This window comes from Carcharhinus amblyrhynchos, chromosome 5 (assembly GCF_965287045.1).
Source record: "Carcharhinus amblyrhynchos chromosome 5, sCarAmb.v2.hapA, whole genome shotgun sequence".
Classification (NCBI taxonomy): Eukaryota; Metazoa; Chordata; class Chondrichthyes; order Carcharhiniformes; family Carcharhinidae; genus Carcharhinus; species Carcharhinus amblyrhynchos.
Window position 1 is genome coordinate 121,048,495 of NC_137328.1, and position 17,598 is coordinate 121,066,092.

The 17,598-nt window shown below is 45.9% G+C and overlaps 1 protein-coding gene across 1 annotated transcript in view; it reads left to right on the plus strand.

The window, feature by feature from the left end:
* Window positions 1-17,598, plus strand: part of LOC145343558 (putative ATP-dependent RNA helicase DDX60) — a 130,760-nt gene that overhangs the window by 80,785 nt on the left and 32,377 nt on the right. The window contains exons 24-27 of the mRNA XM_080189807.1: window positions 809-933; window positions 5,829-5,987; window positions 7,359-7,494; window positions 11,056-11,208. Of these exons, the coding sequence (XP_080045933.1) occupies window positions 809-933; window positions 5,829-5,987; window positions 7,359-7,494; window positions 11,056-11,208 (573 nt within the window). The remainder of the gene's footprint in view (window positions 1-808; window positions 934-5,828; window positions 5,988-7,358; window positions 7,495-11,055; window positions 11,209-17,598) is intronic.

Here is a 17,598-nt window from a genome sequence, read left to right on the forward strand (position 1 = left end):
TACCAGTAACTGAGTAAGTCCTGCCCTGGTTCAATCTACCAAAATGCATCACCTCACATTTATCTAAATTAAACTTCATCTGCCATTCGTCAGCCCACTGGCCCAATTGAGCAAGACCCAGTTGCAATCGGAGATAACTTTCTTCATTGTTCTTCTTCAGTGTCTCACTGGTAAGATGGCATGTCTGACAATGCAGCACTCCCTGAGTACCGCGTTGAGAAATTGGGGTCAGAGAGTGGAGATTTGATGGAGGTATTCAAATTCTTGAGCACGTAGTGGTTAGGGAGACAAAAAAAGTAGGGCCAAGAACTGGGGCAGACTGATTTATAGTGATTGGCAAAAGAACAAATGGTGACATGAGGAAACCATTGTAACACATGGAGTGGTTAGGATTGGGAATGGAATGCCAGAGATTGTAATGGAGGCAGATTCATTCAAAGCCTCCAAGAGAGAATTGGCTAATTACCTGAAGAGAAACAAAAATAAAGGTTTAGTTACAGCAGAAAGACTACAAAATGGGACTAGCCGAATGCTCTCGCAGAGTACACGCACTGAAACGATGGGCCGAATGGTCTCATTCTCCACTTTAATTATTCTATAATTCTGTGTAGTGAGACCTCTGAGACGATGAGCAGTGTTGCCAACGCCATAGTGTCACATGACTGCCGGAATAGTGGAAGGTAGCTGGATCTTGGTTCTTTTCAGGTCTCTAATTCTCCAGTACAGCTGAGGCCTGGCCTTTTAGAATTGCTGTTTGGGGTAGCCATGTTACCATTGGTGATGTAACGTTGGAGTTGATTTTCCTTAGGTTGAGGCTGTGCTGCGTTTGCTGAACCCACCAGCTGAAGGGACATTTGGAAGATACGAGGGAAGCTTCCCTCTTCTCGTTGAAACGCTCCAGAAGATGGATTTGTTACCTGCTTTATTTTTTGCGTGAGTACCTATCAACCATTACTGGGGGAGATGGGACCAGTGCTAGCACTACATGTTGTTATGGTTCAGGTCAGAAACTCCAAAATGTTGTATGGAGTCTACCTGGATCATACGTTTTGCATTTTTGAATTTGGCGAGGATAAGCACAATACAGTCCACTTCAGGTATGATTCAAGTGACCCATGAGGGAGCTTTTATCAAACAAAATTTATTTAAGAATATAGTTAACATGTATAATAAAAAAATTAGCGAGAACTTTTATCAATTACAAACAAGAAACAAATCAACCACTTATTAACAGAGGTTTGAGTTTAAGAGCCGTGGGGTTATGCTGCAACTGTACCAGACGTTGTTGAGACCACATTTGGAATATTGTATTCAATTCTGGTCACCTCACTATAAGAAGGAAGTGGAAGCATTGGAGAGAGTGCAGAGGAGATTTACTACGATGCTGCCTGGTTTGGAGGGTAGGTTTTATGAGGAAAGGTTGAGGGAGCTGGGGCTTTTCTCTTTGGAGCGGAGGCGGATGAGTGGCGACTTAATAGAGGTTTTTAAGATGAAGAGTGGGATTGATAGAGTGGACGTGCAGAGACTATTTCCTCGGGTGGATGTAGCTGTTACTAGGGAGCATAATTATAAGGTTCATGGCGGGAGATATAGGAGGGATGTTCAAGGTAGATTCTTTACTCAGTGAGTGGTTGGGGTGTGGAATAGACTGCCTGCTGTGATAGTGGACTCGGACACTTTAGGAACTTTCAAGTGGTTATTGGATAGGCACATGGAACACTCCAGAATTATAGGGAGTGGGATAGCTTGATCTTGGGATTAGGCATAGCTCAGCACAACATTGAAGGCTGAAGGGCCTGTACTGGGCTGTACTGTTCTATGTTCAACCACTGTAATGTATAACTCTTAATGAATACATCTAAAACATTCCAATTAGAACCAAGCTTCCTTTAGACAAAACTCTTTAAACAAATTCAATACAACAAAGTCCACTGCTCACGTGATACTGCAAATTGAGACCTTTGGTTGAAGTCTGCGGTTCTCTGGATTCAGTCCGAAGAGTTTGAATTCAAAACAGTTTCTCAGAACACCAGGGAGAGACTCCAACCCCAGGATCTTTACTGCAGGAAGGCAAGACCATTGCTTTTAGATAGTCAGCAGAATTTCCAAAAGAACAAGGAGACTCTGCTCCAGCTCTCTGCAAAAGCAGGTTTTCACTCCTCAGGAAAACCAGATCTTGTTTTCAGCTAACCAACAGAGGGAAAGAGACTTCTCTTTCTGCTTGATGCTTCTAACACTCCAATTCCCAGACTGAAACTGAAAATGATACTTCTGCCATCTGACCCACCCGGTTTATTTCTCCTCCCAACAATGACATCACCTCTGGCTGTGAGCATGGACTAAAAAAAACTCTTAAAGGTACACTCACAATGCAACGATATGACAAATCTGTTTAAAAACACACAAGAATAATTTTGCACTGCATGTTGTGATAATACTGAGTGCTATTTTGCTACATTCGATCTTTAACGTGGGGTTGTTTTAAGAAGGAGTGTCTTGTTACCACCAGATCATAAGATGTAGGGGCAAAATTAGATCATGCGGCCCATCAAATCTGCTCCTCCATTCAATCATAGCTGACATATTTCTCAACCCCATTCTCCCATCTTTCCCCCGTAACCTTTGATCCCCTCTCCAATCCAGAATCTATCTATCTCTGTCTTAAATACACTCAATGACCTGGCCTCCCACAGCCTTCTGCGCCAATGAATTCCACAAATTCACCACCTTCTAGCTGAACAAAATTCCTCCTCATCCAGGTTCTAAAATGTTGCCCCTTTCCTCTGAGGCTGTGCCCTCGGATCCTAGTCCCTCCTGCTAATGGAAACATCTTCTCCATGTCCACTCTATCCAGGCCTTCTGGTATTCCGTAAGTTTCAATAAGATTCAGCCTCATCCTTCTAAACTCCATCAAGTACAGACCCAGAGTCCTCAAACGTTCCTTACAAAACAACCTTTTCATTTCCAGGAGGTTATTGCAGAAGGTCAGGGGACATGGAGTTGGGGGTAGGGTGTTAGCGTGGATAGAGGATTGGTTGTCAAATAGGAGGCAGAGAGTGGGGGTCAATGGGTGCTATTCGGATTGGCGGTTGGTGACTAGTGGGGTGCCCCAGGGGTCGGTGCTGGGGCCTCAGCTATTTACCATTTATATAGATGATCTGGAGGAGGGAACCGAGTGCAGGGTGTCGAAATTTGCTGATGACACCAAGATTGGGGGAAAGGCAAATTGTGCGGAGGGTGTGGAGAGTCTGCAGAAGGATCTAGATAGGCTGGGCGAATGGGCCAGGAAATGGCAAATGGAATTTAATGTTGGCAAGTGTGAGGTGGTCCACTTTGATAGGAAGAATGGTAGGAAGGACTATTACTTACGAGGCGAAAAACTGCAGCAGGCGACGGTGCAGAGGGACCTCGGGGTCCTTGTGCATGAGTCGCAAAAACCCAGCTTGCAGGTGCAGCAGGTGGTCAGGAAGGCGAATGGGATGCTGGCCTTCATAGCGAGGGGGATTGAATATAAAAGTAGGGAGGTCTTGCTGCAGCTGTATAGGGCATTGGTGAGGCCGCAGCTGGAGTACTGTGTGCAGTTTTGGGCGCCGCACCTGCGCAAGGATATTTTGGCCCTGGAGGGAGTGCAGAGGAGGTTTACTAGGCTGATACCGGAGTTGAGGGGATTGAGCTATGAGGAGAGGCTGAATAAACTAGGCTTGTACTCGTTAGAGTTTAGAAGAATGAGGGGAGATCTCATTGAGACGTATAAGATGATGAATGGGATGGATAGGATAGGGGTGGAGAGACTCTTCCCGCTCAAAAAAGACAGTAGGACTAGGGGGCACAGCCTCAAGATAGAGGGGAGGCGGTTTAGAACGGAGTTGAGGAGGAACTTCTTCACTCAAAGGGTGGTGAATCTCTGGAATTCTCTGCCCGTTGAAGTGGTGGAGGCTGCCTCGCTAAATATTTTTAAGAAGCGGGTTGATGGGTTCTTGATAAGAGAGGGGATTAAGGGTTATGGGGAGAGGGCGGGAAAGTGGAACTGAGCCACAACAGATCAGCCATGATCTTATTGAATGGCGGGGCAGGCTCGAAGGGCTAGATGGCCTACTCCTGCTCCTATTTCTTATGTATCATTCTTGTGAGCCTCGTCTGGACTCTTTTCAAGGCCAGCACATCCTTCCTTAGATATGGGTCCAAAGCTGCTCACAATACTCCAGACGTGGTCTGACCAGAGTCTTATACAACCTCAGCAGTACATCCCTGCATTTGTATTCTAGTCCTCTCGACATGAATGCTAACATTGCATTTGCCTTCCCAACTACTAACTCAACCTGAAGATAACCCTGAACTCCCATGTCGCTTTGCACTTCCCACTTTTGTTACAAGAATCTGCTGAGCATGCATCAGATGCTAAGAATATAGGACAATCATTGATTTTAGACTAAGTATGCAAAGTCATGTAAGTTTCATGATTGGGTTGATTGACAGAGTCAGCATCATGTGGTTAATAGGGGAGTTCAGCTTGCAGGAACAAAACAGTTTCATTCTCATTTTAAAAATACAAACAGTTGCTGCCTAGGCTACTAGAAGAAAGGAATATCTTTCTGTGTTTCTTTCTCTGGAGCTGCTGTGAAAGCTCTAATCTGACAACCTAAGTTAAAGCAAATATGCCTGTGTTTCACTTTATAATTTTAAGCGTGGATAGAGGATTGGTTGTCAAATAGGAGGCAGAGAGGGTGCTATTCGGATTGGCGGTTGGTGACTAGTGGAGTGCCCCAGGGGTCGGTGCTGGGGCCTCAGCTTTTTACCATTTATATAGATGATCTGGAGGAGGGAACCGAGTGTATGGTGTCGAAATTTGCTGATGACACCAAGATTGGAGGAAAGGCAAATTGTGCGGAGGGTGTGGAGAGTCTGCAGAAGGATCTGGATAGGCTGGGCGAATGGGCCAGGAACTGGCAAATGGAATTTAATGTTGGCAAGTGTGAAGTTGTCCACTTTGGTAGGAATAATGGTAGGAAGGACTATTACTTACATGGCGAAAAACTGCAGCATGCGATGGTGCAGAGGGACCTCAGGGTCCTTGTGCATGAGTCGCAAAAACCCAGCCTGCAGGTGCAGCAGGTGGTCAGGAAGGCGAATGGGATGCTGGCCTTCATAGCGAGGGGGATTGAATATAAAAGTAGGGAGGTCTTGCTGCGGCTGTATAGGGCATTGGTGAGGCCGCAGCTGGAGTACTGTGTGCAGTTTTGGGCGCCGTACTTACGCAAGGATATTTTGGCCTTGGAGGGAGTGCAGAGGAGGTTTACTAGGCTGATACCGGAGTTGAGGGGGTTGAGCTATGAGGAGAGGCTGAATAAACTAGGCTTGTACTCGTTAGAGTTTAGAAGAATGAGGGGAGATCTCATTGAGACGTATAAGATGATGAATGGGATGGATAGGATAGAGGTGGAGAGACTCTTCCCGCTCAGAAAGGACAGTAGGACTAGGGGGCACAGCCTCAAGATAAAGGGGAGGCGGTTTAGAACGGAGTTGAGGAAGAACTTCTTCACTCAAAGGGTGGTGAATCTCTGGAATTCTCTGCCCGTTGAAGTGGTGGAGGCTGCCTCGCAAAATATTTTTAAGATGCGGGTTGATGGGTTTTTGATAAGAGAGGGGATTAAGGGTTATGGGGAGAGGGCGGGAAAGTGGAACTGAGCCACGACAGATCAGCCATGATCTTATTGAATGGCGGGGCAGGCTCGAAGGGCTAGATGGCCTACTCCTGCTCCTATTTCTTATGTTCTTACGTTCTCATGTTGGTGATTTCAAACACTTATTTGCCTTTATCGCTGTTTCAGGTTTGACATAAAGTTGGTTGAACTGGTTGCTTCCGAGCTGTTGGAACACCTTAAACAAAAACTAGAAAGAAGAAGGAAGCCAGAGGATGCTAAAATGAAGAGGCAGGTGGAAAATCAGCTACAGAAACACTCAAAATACCTGGAAAAAGAAGAAACCTTGTAAGCATTTTCTTATCATTTCCGCTTCAAAGGTAGACTTCATCCACACAGGTTTTCCCCTCTAGAAAGATGCCTTGCCAGATTGACCACATCCCAGGAAAGATTAAGACAAAAGAATAGTGGAATAAAACAAAGTTTAAAGTTTATTCATTATTTGTCACAAGGAGGCTTACATTAATACTGTAGTGAAGTTACGGTGAAAAATCCCCTAGTCGCCACACTCCGGTGCCTGTTTGGGTGCACTGAGGGGCAATTTAGCATGGCCAATGCACCAAAGCTTCGTCAGAGCTGGCAATGTAGGGTCATCCAGACTTTGAAACGTTGGCTCTATTCTCTCTCCATAGATGCTGTCAGACCTGCTGAGATTTTCCAGCGTTTTCTGCTTTTGTTTCAGATTCCAGCGTCCACAGCATTTTGCCTTTATCCCATCCATTGACTCTGTCTACACTTCCCGCTGTCCCAGGGAAAACAGCCAGCAAAATCAAAGATCCCACGCACGCCGGACATTCTCTCTTCCACCTTCTTTCTCCAGGGAAAAGATACAAAAGTCCAATCACATGCTAACCCGACTCAAAAACAGCTTCTTCCCTGCTACCAATAGATGTTTGAGTGGTCCTAGTACACATTAAGCTGATCTTTCTCCTCACCCTATCTGTAACTGCAACACCATATTCTGCACCCTCTCTTTTCCTTCCTCCCTTTGTGTGGTATGTTTTGTCTGTATGGCTCAAAAGAGACAATATTTTTCATTGCGTATCAATGGATGTGGCACGGTGGCACAGTGGTTAGCACTGCTGCCTCACAGCGCCAGGGACCTGGGTTCAATTTCAGTCTTGGGTCACTGTCTGCGTGGAGTTTGCACATTCTCCCCGTGTCTTCGTGGGTTTCTTCCGGATGCTCCGGTTTCCTCCCACGCTCCAAAGGTGCGTGGGTCAGATTGATTGGTCAAGTTAAATTGTCCGTTAATGTCAGGGAGATGAAAAGGGTAAATACGTGTAGTTAGGGGATAGGGCCTGGGTGGCATTGTTGTTGGTGCAGGCTCAACGGGTTGAATTGCCTCCTCCTGCACTGTAGGGATTCTATAATTCCACGTGACAATAATCAATCAATCAAGTGGGTGGATGGGCCCCCATTCAATATCACATCCAGAAGATGGCACCTCTGACAGTGCGGCACTCCCACACTGGGGAAATTGACCTGAATTCTGTGCTGACGTCAATAGAGTGAGACTTGAACCCAAAGCCTGCTGGCAAATGCTACCCAGTGTGACAAGGAAATGCCAATGGCGCGTAGCCCCCATTACCACTGACGTTATTTTCCATCCTTACCTCTTTTGTTCAACGGGGTCTTTGTGAATTTTTACCTTGAAAGGACGAACCCGAGCAAAAAGCAAGCTGAGAAACTGATTCTGTGCAGGAACAGGTATGACGAACTACTCACGAAATACGCAAAGCTGACCGAGCTCCCTCCAGACTGCACGTTTGCACAGATTTCTACAGACAGCAAGGTAAGGGATTGGATTTTGTATAATGTGGACATAGAAAGATGGAAACGTAGAAGATAGGGGCAGAAGGAGGCCATTCGGCCCTTCAGGCCTGCTCCGCCACTCATTATGATCATGGCTGATCGTCCAACTCAATAGCTGGGTCAAAATCCTGGAATTCCCTCCCTCACGGCATTGTGGGTCAACCCACAGCATGCGGACTGCAGCGATTCAAGAAGGCAGCTCACCACCACCTTCTCCAGGACAACTAGGGTTGGGCAATAAATGCTGGCCAGCCAGCGACACCCATGTGCCATGAACTGGGGAGGAGTTGGCCTCGTAGTATTATTGCTAGACTATTAATCCGGAAACTCAGCTAGTGCTCGGGGGATCTAGGTTCGAATCCCATCAAACAGATTGTGGAATTTGAATTCTATAAAGAATATCTGGAATTAAGAATCTACTGATGGCTATGAAACCATTGTCGATTGTCAGAAAAACCAATCTGGTTCATCAATGTCCTTTAGGGAAGGAAATCTGCCGTCCTTACCAGGTCTGGCCTACATGTGACTCCAGAGTATGGGTTAGAATCTTAGAATCCTACAGTGCAGAAGGAGACCATTTGGTGCATTGAGTCTGCGATGACAACAATCCCAGCCGGGCCCTATCCCCACATTTAACCGAATTAGCACCCCTATCCCTAAGGGGCAACTTATGCCCCTGCATGTCTTTTGGACTGTGGGAGGGAACTGGAGCATCTGGAGGAAACTTATGCAGACATGGGGAGAATATGCAGATACCGCACAGGCAGCGACCCAAGCCGAGATTTGAACCTGGGTCCCTGGCGCTGTGAGGCAGCAGTGCTAAGCACTCTGCCACCATGCTGACTCCCAAAGACAGAGTTGACTCTCAACTGCCCCTCTGGAAAAGGGCAACTAGGGGTGGGCAATAAATGCGGCCAGCCAGTGACGCCTGTGTCCCATGAATGAATTAAAAAAAGAATAAAGGAATGGCAAAACTCTTACACCTAGAGTGGGAACTATTAGAGAGAAAAACCAGAGAGTTCACGCCACCTGCTTATGACTAACAGCCCCTTCCACTAGAAGGGAACATGCAAAGCATCCCACATCAAAGCACTGGCCACTCCTGCGTGGTATAATCATTCTAGTCAGAGATCAAAGTGGTAATCTGTAATCACTCGATCCAGGTGGGGCTCTGATGCCTGCTGGTGTGAGTGAATTGGATTCAGATAAGAAGCAGGAATAGAGGGAGTGTATGATTACATTAAGATGAGGAAAGAAATGCAAACAAGTAAGAAAAATATTTCAGTGGGTTAAATGAACAATCTGAATAAAACGACAGAACCATTTAATCTGTTCCCTTCCTGGGCATTACATTAACAACGATGACTAGATGGACATTTACGCTAATAATTACCCAACTCGAGCTCTCTGCTGGGTGTTTAATATGCAAATCCATCAAGTTCTTAAAATAGTCAGGGCGGTTACATAGAAAATAGGAGCAGGTGGAGGCCTTTTGGCCCTTTGAGCCTGTTCTGCCATTCATCACGTTCATGTCTGATCGTCCAACTCAATAGCCGTAATCCTGCTTTCTCTCCATAACCTTTGATCCCGTCCGCCCCCAAGCGCTATATCCAGCCGCCTCTTGAATACATTCAATGTTTCGGCATCAGCTGCTTCCTGGGGTAGTGAATTCCACAGGCTCACCGGGTGAAGAAATGTCTCCTCTCCTCCGTCCTAAATCCTACCCTGACTCCTCAGACTGTGGTTGAGGGCACGATGGTGTTTGTGCAAAGCAAACCTTCCTTTGATGGAAATCAAGTAGCAAGTCCGAGAGATTTGTAACTGATAGAGTAACTCTTCAACTCCGAAGGCTGTTGGCCGATTCAGAACAGCGTGAGTGAGTAACAAGCTGTTCTTGTTCTAGGAAGATTTGGTTTGACTATTTTATCGATTAAAACACGCATAAGAACATAAGAACATAAGAAATAGGAGCAGGAGTAGGCCATCTGGCCCTTCGAGCCTGCCCCGCCATTCAATAAGATCATGGCTGATCTGTCGTGGCTCAGTTCCACTTTCCCGCCCTCTCCCCATAACCCTTAATCCCCTCTCTTATCAAAAACCCATCAACCCGCTTCTTAAAAATATTTAGCGAGGCAGCCTCCACCACTTCAACGGGCAGAGAATTCCAGAGATTCACCACCCTTTGAGTGAAGAAGTTCCTCCTCAACTCCGTTCTGAACCGCCCCCCCTTTATCTTGAGGCTGTGCCCCCTAGTCCTACTGTCTTTTTTGAGCGGGAAGAGTCTTTCCACCTCTATCCTATCCATCCCATTCATCATCTTATACGTCTCAATGAGATCTCCCCTCATTCTTCTATAGATGTTATAGATATCTTAGCTTCATCTTATTTTTTTCAAATTGCACGCTGGCAAAAGGATAAGAGGTAAAGCCTGAGAACCATGGAATTCATAGAATCCCTACAGTGCAGAAGGGAACCATTCAGCCCATCGAGTCTGCACTGACTCTCCAACAGAACATCTTGCCCAGTCTGACCCCCTTCCCTACCCTGTAACTCTATGCATTTACCACCCTAACCTACACATCTTTGGACACCAAGGGGCAATTTACCATGGCCAATCCACCTAACCTACACATCTTTTGGACTGTGGGAACAAACTGGAGCACCTGGAGGAAACCCGCGCAGACACAGGGAGAATGTGCAAACTCTGCACAGTCATCTAAGGCCGGAAACAAACTAGGGTCCCTGGCCTTGTGAGGCAGCAGTGTTAACCATTGTGTGTGCGTGCGTGCGTGTGTGCATGTTTGTGCGTGCGAAGTTCATTCTTAGAATGTGGGGGATACTGGCAAGGCCAATGTGCATCACCCTTTCCAAATTATCCTAAGATGAATGCTTGTGCATATGAAGTTGGATATCAGTTCACACACAACACATGTATTTTGACAGTTTGTGAAGTTACATTGAGCAAGTTCTCAATGTATCTACCTGGCAATTAAGTATGTTTTAGTAGCTAAACAGTGGAGGAATGCATGGATTAATGAGCAAATATATATTTTATTCAATCCTGGGACAAGGGTGTTGCTGGCTGGCCAGCATTTATTGCCTATATCTGTGTTCCCCTTGGAGGGCAGCTGAGAGTCAACCACAGTGCTGTGGATCTGGAGTCACTAGACCAGGTAAGGACAGCAGATTTCCCTCCCTGAAGGACATTAGTGAATCAGATGGGTTTTTCCAACAATCGTCGGTTTCATGGTCACTGGTAGACTCTTAATTCCAAATTTTTTTTAATTGAATTCAAATTTCACCATCAGCCGTGGCGGGATTCGAACCCAGGTCTCCGGAACGTTAGCTGAGTGAATCAATAAGCGAGCGATGATACCACGAGGTCATCGCTTCCCCAGATGATGAATTAAGGAATGTGGTTTAACCAGGCAGAACATAGAACATGGAACACTACAGCACAAATAGGCCCTTTGGCCCACAAGTTGCGCCGATCACATCTATACCTACCAAGGTTAACTGATTCCAATTTCTGCTCTCCTAGTTCATGAACAAGGTCTTCTTCCGCATGCGAAAAGTACACATTGCTGGCTACTATCAAAGTATGCTGCGTCGAGGCATCGGCTACCACCATGCATCAGTCAATCGTCACGTGAGGCAAGCTGTGGAGATGTTATTCAGACGCGGGTTTATCAAGGTCAGTAACCATTCAGTAGTGCAGTGTTTGCAATGCGTCATGTTGCAAAAAAGCTCCCTTTGTTTTGTGGGTCAGGATGGCCTGACTATTAATAAACTAACAGACGGATATCAGGTTTGCTGATATGAGCTGAGACGTTATCAGAGCAGTGTGATGTACGAACCGTGCGAGGGGTTGTGGGTTTCAACAAAGAGGAAAGGATGCGGTTCACAAACGTAGATTCAAGCCAAAGAACAAAGGACAAGGAAACGCACTCGGGTCTACGGAGGGAGGAGTCTGGGAGGTTGACCGAGAGTGCAATGGCAAGTTCGACCCTGGCGTCAGGGAAGGCAGGGATTGCAGGTTTCAAAGAAGAATAAAGAAAAGTACAGCACAGGAAAGGCCCTTCGACCCTCTAAGCCTATACTCATTAAGATGTCCTAACTAAACCGAAAAAAACCTTCTGGCCTTACTCCGTCCATATCCCTCTATTCTCTCCCTATCCAGGTACCCATCCAGATGTCTCTTAAATGTTGCTAATGTGCCTGCTTCCACCACCTCCCCTGGCAGCGCGTTCCAGGCACCCACCACTCTCTGCAATGAAAAACCTTCCCCCCGCACATCCCCCTTAAACTTTCCCCCTCTCGCCTTGAACCTGTGACCCCGTGTAACTGACACTTCCACCCTGGGAAAAAAACCTCCGACTATCCATCCTGTCTCTGCCTCTCATAATTTTGTAGGCCTCTATCAAATCTCTCCTCAGCCTCCAGTGAAAACAATCCTAGTTTATTCAACCTCTCCTCATAGCCAACACCCTCCAGACCAGGCAACATCCTGGTGAATCTTACTTGCACTCTCTCCAAAGCATCCAATGCCCTTCTGATAGTGTGGTGACCAGAACTGCACGTAATACTCCAAATACGGCCTAACCATGGTTTTTTATAGCTGCAACACGATTTCCCAACTCCTGTACTTAGTGCCCCAGGTAATGAAGACAAGCATGCCATATGCCTGCTCAATCACCTTGGCCACCTATGTTACCACTTTTAGGGAACGAGCAACAGCAGATTTATTCGAGGAGGTCTTCTGTGTACAGAATACAAGCACACAAGAAAATAAAAGCAGCAGCCCCTGCAAACACCCTAATCTCATTGCCAGCAAATCATGTCATCAGCTCTTAAAGCAACCTGCAATCCTTTTAAATATATAACAAGTAGAGAGTGGGATGGATGTTGGAGTGGGTCTTCTTTATCCAGAGATTTTGAGACTCTGGACTGAGGTTTTGATAGTGTGATGGGTGCTGACTGTCTGTCTCCCTTCAAGAGAGAGCTGGACTCAACCACATTGCTGTGGGTATGGAGTCACATGTAGGCTAGCCCAGGTAAGGATGGCAAATTTCCTGCCCAAAAGGGCATTAGCGAACCAGATGGGATTTTACAACAATTAACAATGGTTATAAACAAAAATTGAGTTTGCACCAACTCTCTGACAGCATCTTTCTGAGACCCTCTCCATCCCTGTAATCCCACACACATTTAGCGTGGCTAATCGCATCTAACCTATGCACGTTTTGGGACACTAAGGGGCAATTTGCCACGGCCAATCCACCTAACCCGCATATCTTTGGAGCACCCAGAGGAAACCCATGCAGACACCAGGAAGAATGTGAAAACTCCTCACAGAAGTGACCCAAGGCTGGAAGTGAATCCGAGTCCCTGGAGCTGGGAGGCAGCAGTGCTAATCACTGTGCCATCGTGCTCTTGTTGGACCCTTAGAAGACGAGAAGGGGGATTTAATAATGGGGAACGAGGAAATGGCCGAGGCCTTAAACAAGTTTTTTGTGTCGGTCTTCACGGTAGAGGAACAAATAGCGTACCGATAAATGACGGTCACGGGACTGTAGGGGGTGAGGAACTTAAAACGATTACTATTACTAAAGAGGTAGTGCTTGGTAGACTAATGGGACTAAAAGTAGACAAGTCCCCGGTCCGGATAGAATGCATCCCAGGGTAAAAGAAACGACAGAAGTAATAGCAGATGCGTCAGTTGTAATTTATCAAAATTCGCTGGACTCTGGGAAGGTGCCAGTTGATTGGAAAACAGCTAATGTAATGTCACTGTTTGAAAAAGGAGGTAGACAAAAGGCGGGTAACTACAGGCCGGTTAGTTTAACATCCGTAGTTGGGAATATGCTGGAATCTATCATTGAGGAAGAAATAGCAGGACACCTGGAAAAGAATGGTACAATCAAGCAGACACAGCAAGGATTCATGAAGGGAAGGTCACGTTTGATGAATTTACTGGATTTTTATGAAGATGTAACGAGTGTGGTTGACAGAGGGGAACCGGTGGATGTGGTGTTTTTAGATTTCTAGGTGTTCGATAAGGTGCCTCACAAAAGGTTGCTGCAGAAGGTTAGGGTGCACGGAGTTGGGGGTAAGGTGTTAGCGTGGATTGAGGATTGGCTTTCTAACAGGAAGCAGAGAGTTGGAATAAATGGGTGCTATTCCGGTTAGCAGTTGGTGACTAGTGGCGTGCCGCAGGGATCGGTGCTGGGGCCTCAACTGTTTACCATATACATAGACAATCTGGAGGAGGGGGCTGAGTGTAGGGTAACAAAGTTTGCGGATGACACAAAGATGAGTGGGAAAGCAAAATGCGTGAAGGACGCAGAAAGTCTGCAGAGGGATTTGGACAGGCCAAGTGAGTGGGCAAGGATCTGACAGATGGAGTATAACATTGGCAAGTGTGAGGTTATCCACTTTGGGAGGATTAATAGTAGGATGGACTATTATTTAAATGGTGAAAAATTACAACATGCTACAGTGCAGAGGGGCCTGAATGAATCACAAAAACTCAGTCTGCAGGTGCAGCAGGTGATCAGGAAGGCGAATGGGATGCTGGCCTTTATAGCGAGGGGGATTGAATATAAAAGCAGGGAGGTCTTGCTGCAATTGTACAGGGCACTGGTGGGGCTACAACTGGAGTAATGTGTGTAGTTTTGGTCCCCATATTTGAGAAAGGATATATTGGCCTTGGAGGGAGTACAGAGGAGGTTCACCAGGCTGATACCGGAGATAAGGGTGTTAGCTTATGAGGAGAGATTGAGTAGACTGGGTCTGTACTCATTAGAGTTTAGAAGGCTGAGGGGAGATCTTATAGAGACATATAAGATAATGAAAGGGCTAGATAGGGTAGAAGCAGAGAGATTATTTCCACTTAGAAAGGAAACAAGAACTAGAGGACACAGCCTCAAAATAAGGGGGAATCAATTTAGAACAGAGTTGAGGAGGAACTTCTTCTCCCAGAGGGTAGTGAATCTTTGGAATTCTCTGCCCATTAAAGTAGTGGAGGCTAGCTTTAAGTGTGTTTAAGTCACAGGTAGATAGATTTCTGATCAATAAGGGAATTAAGGGTTATGGGGAGAAAGCGGGAAAGTGGAACTGAACCACTATCAGATCAGCCATGATCTTATTGGATGGTGGGCCAGGCTCGAGGGGCTAGATGGCCTACTCCTGCTCCTAGCTCTTATTTGCCACCCAAATATCCATCATTAGACTTTTAATTCCAGATTTTTATTGAATTCAAATTTCACCATCTGCCATGGTGGGATTCGAAACCAAGTCCCCAGAGGTTACCCTGGCCTCTGGATGCTTGTCCAGTGACAGTACCACTATGCCACTGCCTCCCCTAAATCTTGAATTAGATTGGTTGAGGCGTTGCCTTGGAGAAGTACCAGGGAGCTACTGACCACCTCCCCCCAATCCTTTTGTTTCACATTGGCTGTTTACAATGTTCACAGTGGCTACAAACGCAGGCCAGAGGCTCAGAATAGTGCAGCGAGTAGCTCACCTCCTGACTGCTCAAAGCCTACCCACCACCTACAAGGCACAAGTCAGGAGTGTGATGGAATACTCCCCACTTGCCTGGATGGGCACAGCTCCAGCAAGACTCAAGAAGCTCAACACCATCCAGGACAAAGCAGCCGCACTTGATTAGCACCACATCTACAAACACCCACTCCCACCATCCCCGACGCTCAGTAGCGGCAGTGTGTACTATCTACAAGACACACTGCAGCAATTCACCAACAATCCTTAGACAGCACCTCCCAAACCCATGACCGCTTCCATCTAGAAGGACAAGGGCAGCAGATACAGGGGAACACCACCACCTGCAAGTTCCTCTCCGAGCCACTCACCATCCTGACTTGGAAATATATCCACCAGTCGCTGGATCAAAATCCCGGAATTCCCTCCCTAACGATATTGTGGGTCAGCCCACAGAACAGGGACTGCAGCGATTCAAGAAAGCAGCTCACCACCACCTTCTCAAGGGCAACTAGGGATGGACAATAAATACTGGCCAACCAACAGTCCCACAAATGAAGTAAAAAAAAGACAGAATGCTGACCACACTTAACCTGCCTGTAGTCGCAACATTCAGACATAAAGCTTAATGTTAGATGCAATTTCATGACCAGTGCCTAATTTGCTGGATAATCCTGGTTATGTTAATTATTACACGAACAGTCAATTTAAGGTTATCAGTCATGCTCGCAATGTGGTTCACTTTTGCTTGCGAGAAGCCATTTATATTCACACACAGGGACCTAACCTCTGCAGATGAAAGGAATATGTTCAGGCATTGCGTCTTTTTTGAATTAACTTTTAGCTTTTATCTAGTAAGTAAGCCACTATTAGAAGGATAACAAGCTATTCTAGATTGGGTAATGTGCAAAGAAATAGAATTAACTAATGACTTCATAACAAACATTCTCCTTGGTAACAGTGATCATAATATCATTAGATTTCACATTCAGTTTGATGGTAATAAGAATGGGTCTAAGGTGAATGGATTAAACTTAAATAAGGGCACTTATGAGGATATGAAGGCACAGTTGGCTAAAGTGAACTGAGAAAATAAAATGAGGGGTATATTAGTAGATTGCAGTGGCAGACATTTGAGAAGATATTTCATATAACAATCAGCAAAGGTACATTCCAGTGAGAAAGAAAGACTTTAGGGGAAAGGTGCACCATCTGTGGATAATTAAGCAAGTAGTATAAAGTTGAAAGAATAATAGTGAGCAACAGGTCAGAAGAATGGGCACAGTAAGAGTTCTCACAACACCAGGTTACTGTGCCCACTCCAGTCCAACGCTGGCATCTCCACATCAGGTCAGACAATTGGAAAGAATATAAAACCCAGCAAAGCTTCCGAGTGTGACAGTAACATCATGCCTGGAGTGAAACATCCTATCCTTGTATTAATGCCAAAATGGCAAATTATTGGGGATCTAGTCTGACTTCATAATATATAGTTAAACTTTATTAGACACAAGTAAGGCTAATGTTAACACTACAACGAAGTTACCTTGGAATCCCCCTAGTTGCCACAGTCCGGCGCCTGGTCAGGTCAATGCACCCTAACCAGCACCTCTTTCACAATGTGGGAGGAAACCGGAGCACCCGGAGGAAACCCACGCAGACACGGAGGGGACATGCAAACTCCACACAGACAGTGACCCAAACCAGGAATCGAGTCCAGATCTTTGGCGCAGTGCTAACCACTGTGCCACCTATATTGGATACATGTTATCTCATGGGCTCAGATGTTGAATTAAGACACTTTCACAGAGGTCAGAACAAAGAACAGCACAGCACAGGAAACAGGCCCTTCGGCCCCACAAGCCCGTGCCGCCCACTTAACACACTCAGTGAGTGCCTTATTCAAGTCTTTCGTCGCTCGTCGACATTTTTGCCTGGAAAACTGGAAGGAGCAAGAGGAATTTTAAGTCATGCATTGATCCAGCTGATCCAAGAACCTAACATCTTATTGAAACATATAAGAGATCCCGAGGGTGGACGCTGGAAAAGATGTTTGTGGGAGAGATCAGAACTACTGAATATTTTTAAGACAAGAATTAGACTAACAAGGCAGTCAAATGTTATCGGGGGTAAGCAGAAGGTAGAGTTAAGGCCAACAATCAGATCAGTCATGATCTTATTGAATGGCAATTTTGTGGTGGTGACCAGTATTTTGTATTGTGTGTGTGTGTGGGTATGTGGGTTATATTTAGTCATGGCTATCATTGTGCATTATTATTGGCAAGGACGGTGATCTCTGTAAAATTATTTTGTATGACTGTGAATGCCTTTGAACTCTTTTATCTGGTGAAATAACAGAAGTGAAAATATATATTAGTTCATAGAAAGTTCAAGGAGTAAGGTTCAAGTAGGGCAGCATGGGTGGCACAGTGGTTAGCACTGCAGCCTCACAGTGCCAGGGTCCCGCGTTCAATTCCAGCCTAGGGTCACTGTCAGTGTGCAGTTTCCACTTTCTCCCCTGGGTTTGCTCCAGGTGCTTCAGTTTCCTCCCACAGTCTAAAGATGTGCAGTCTAGGAGGGT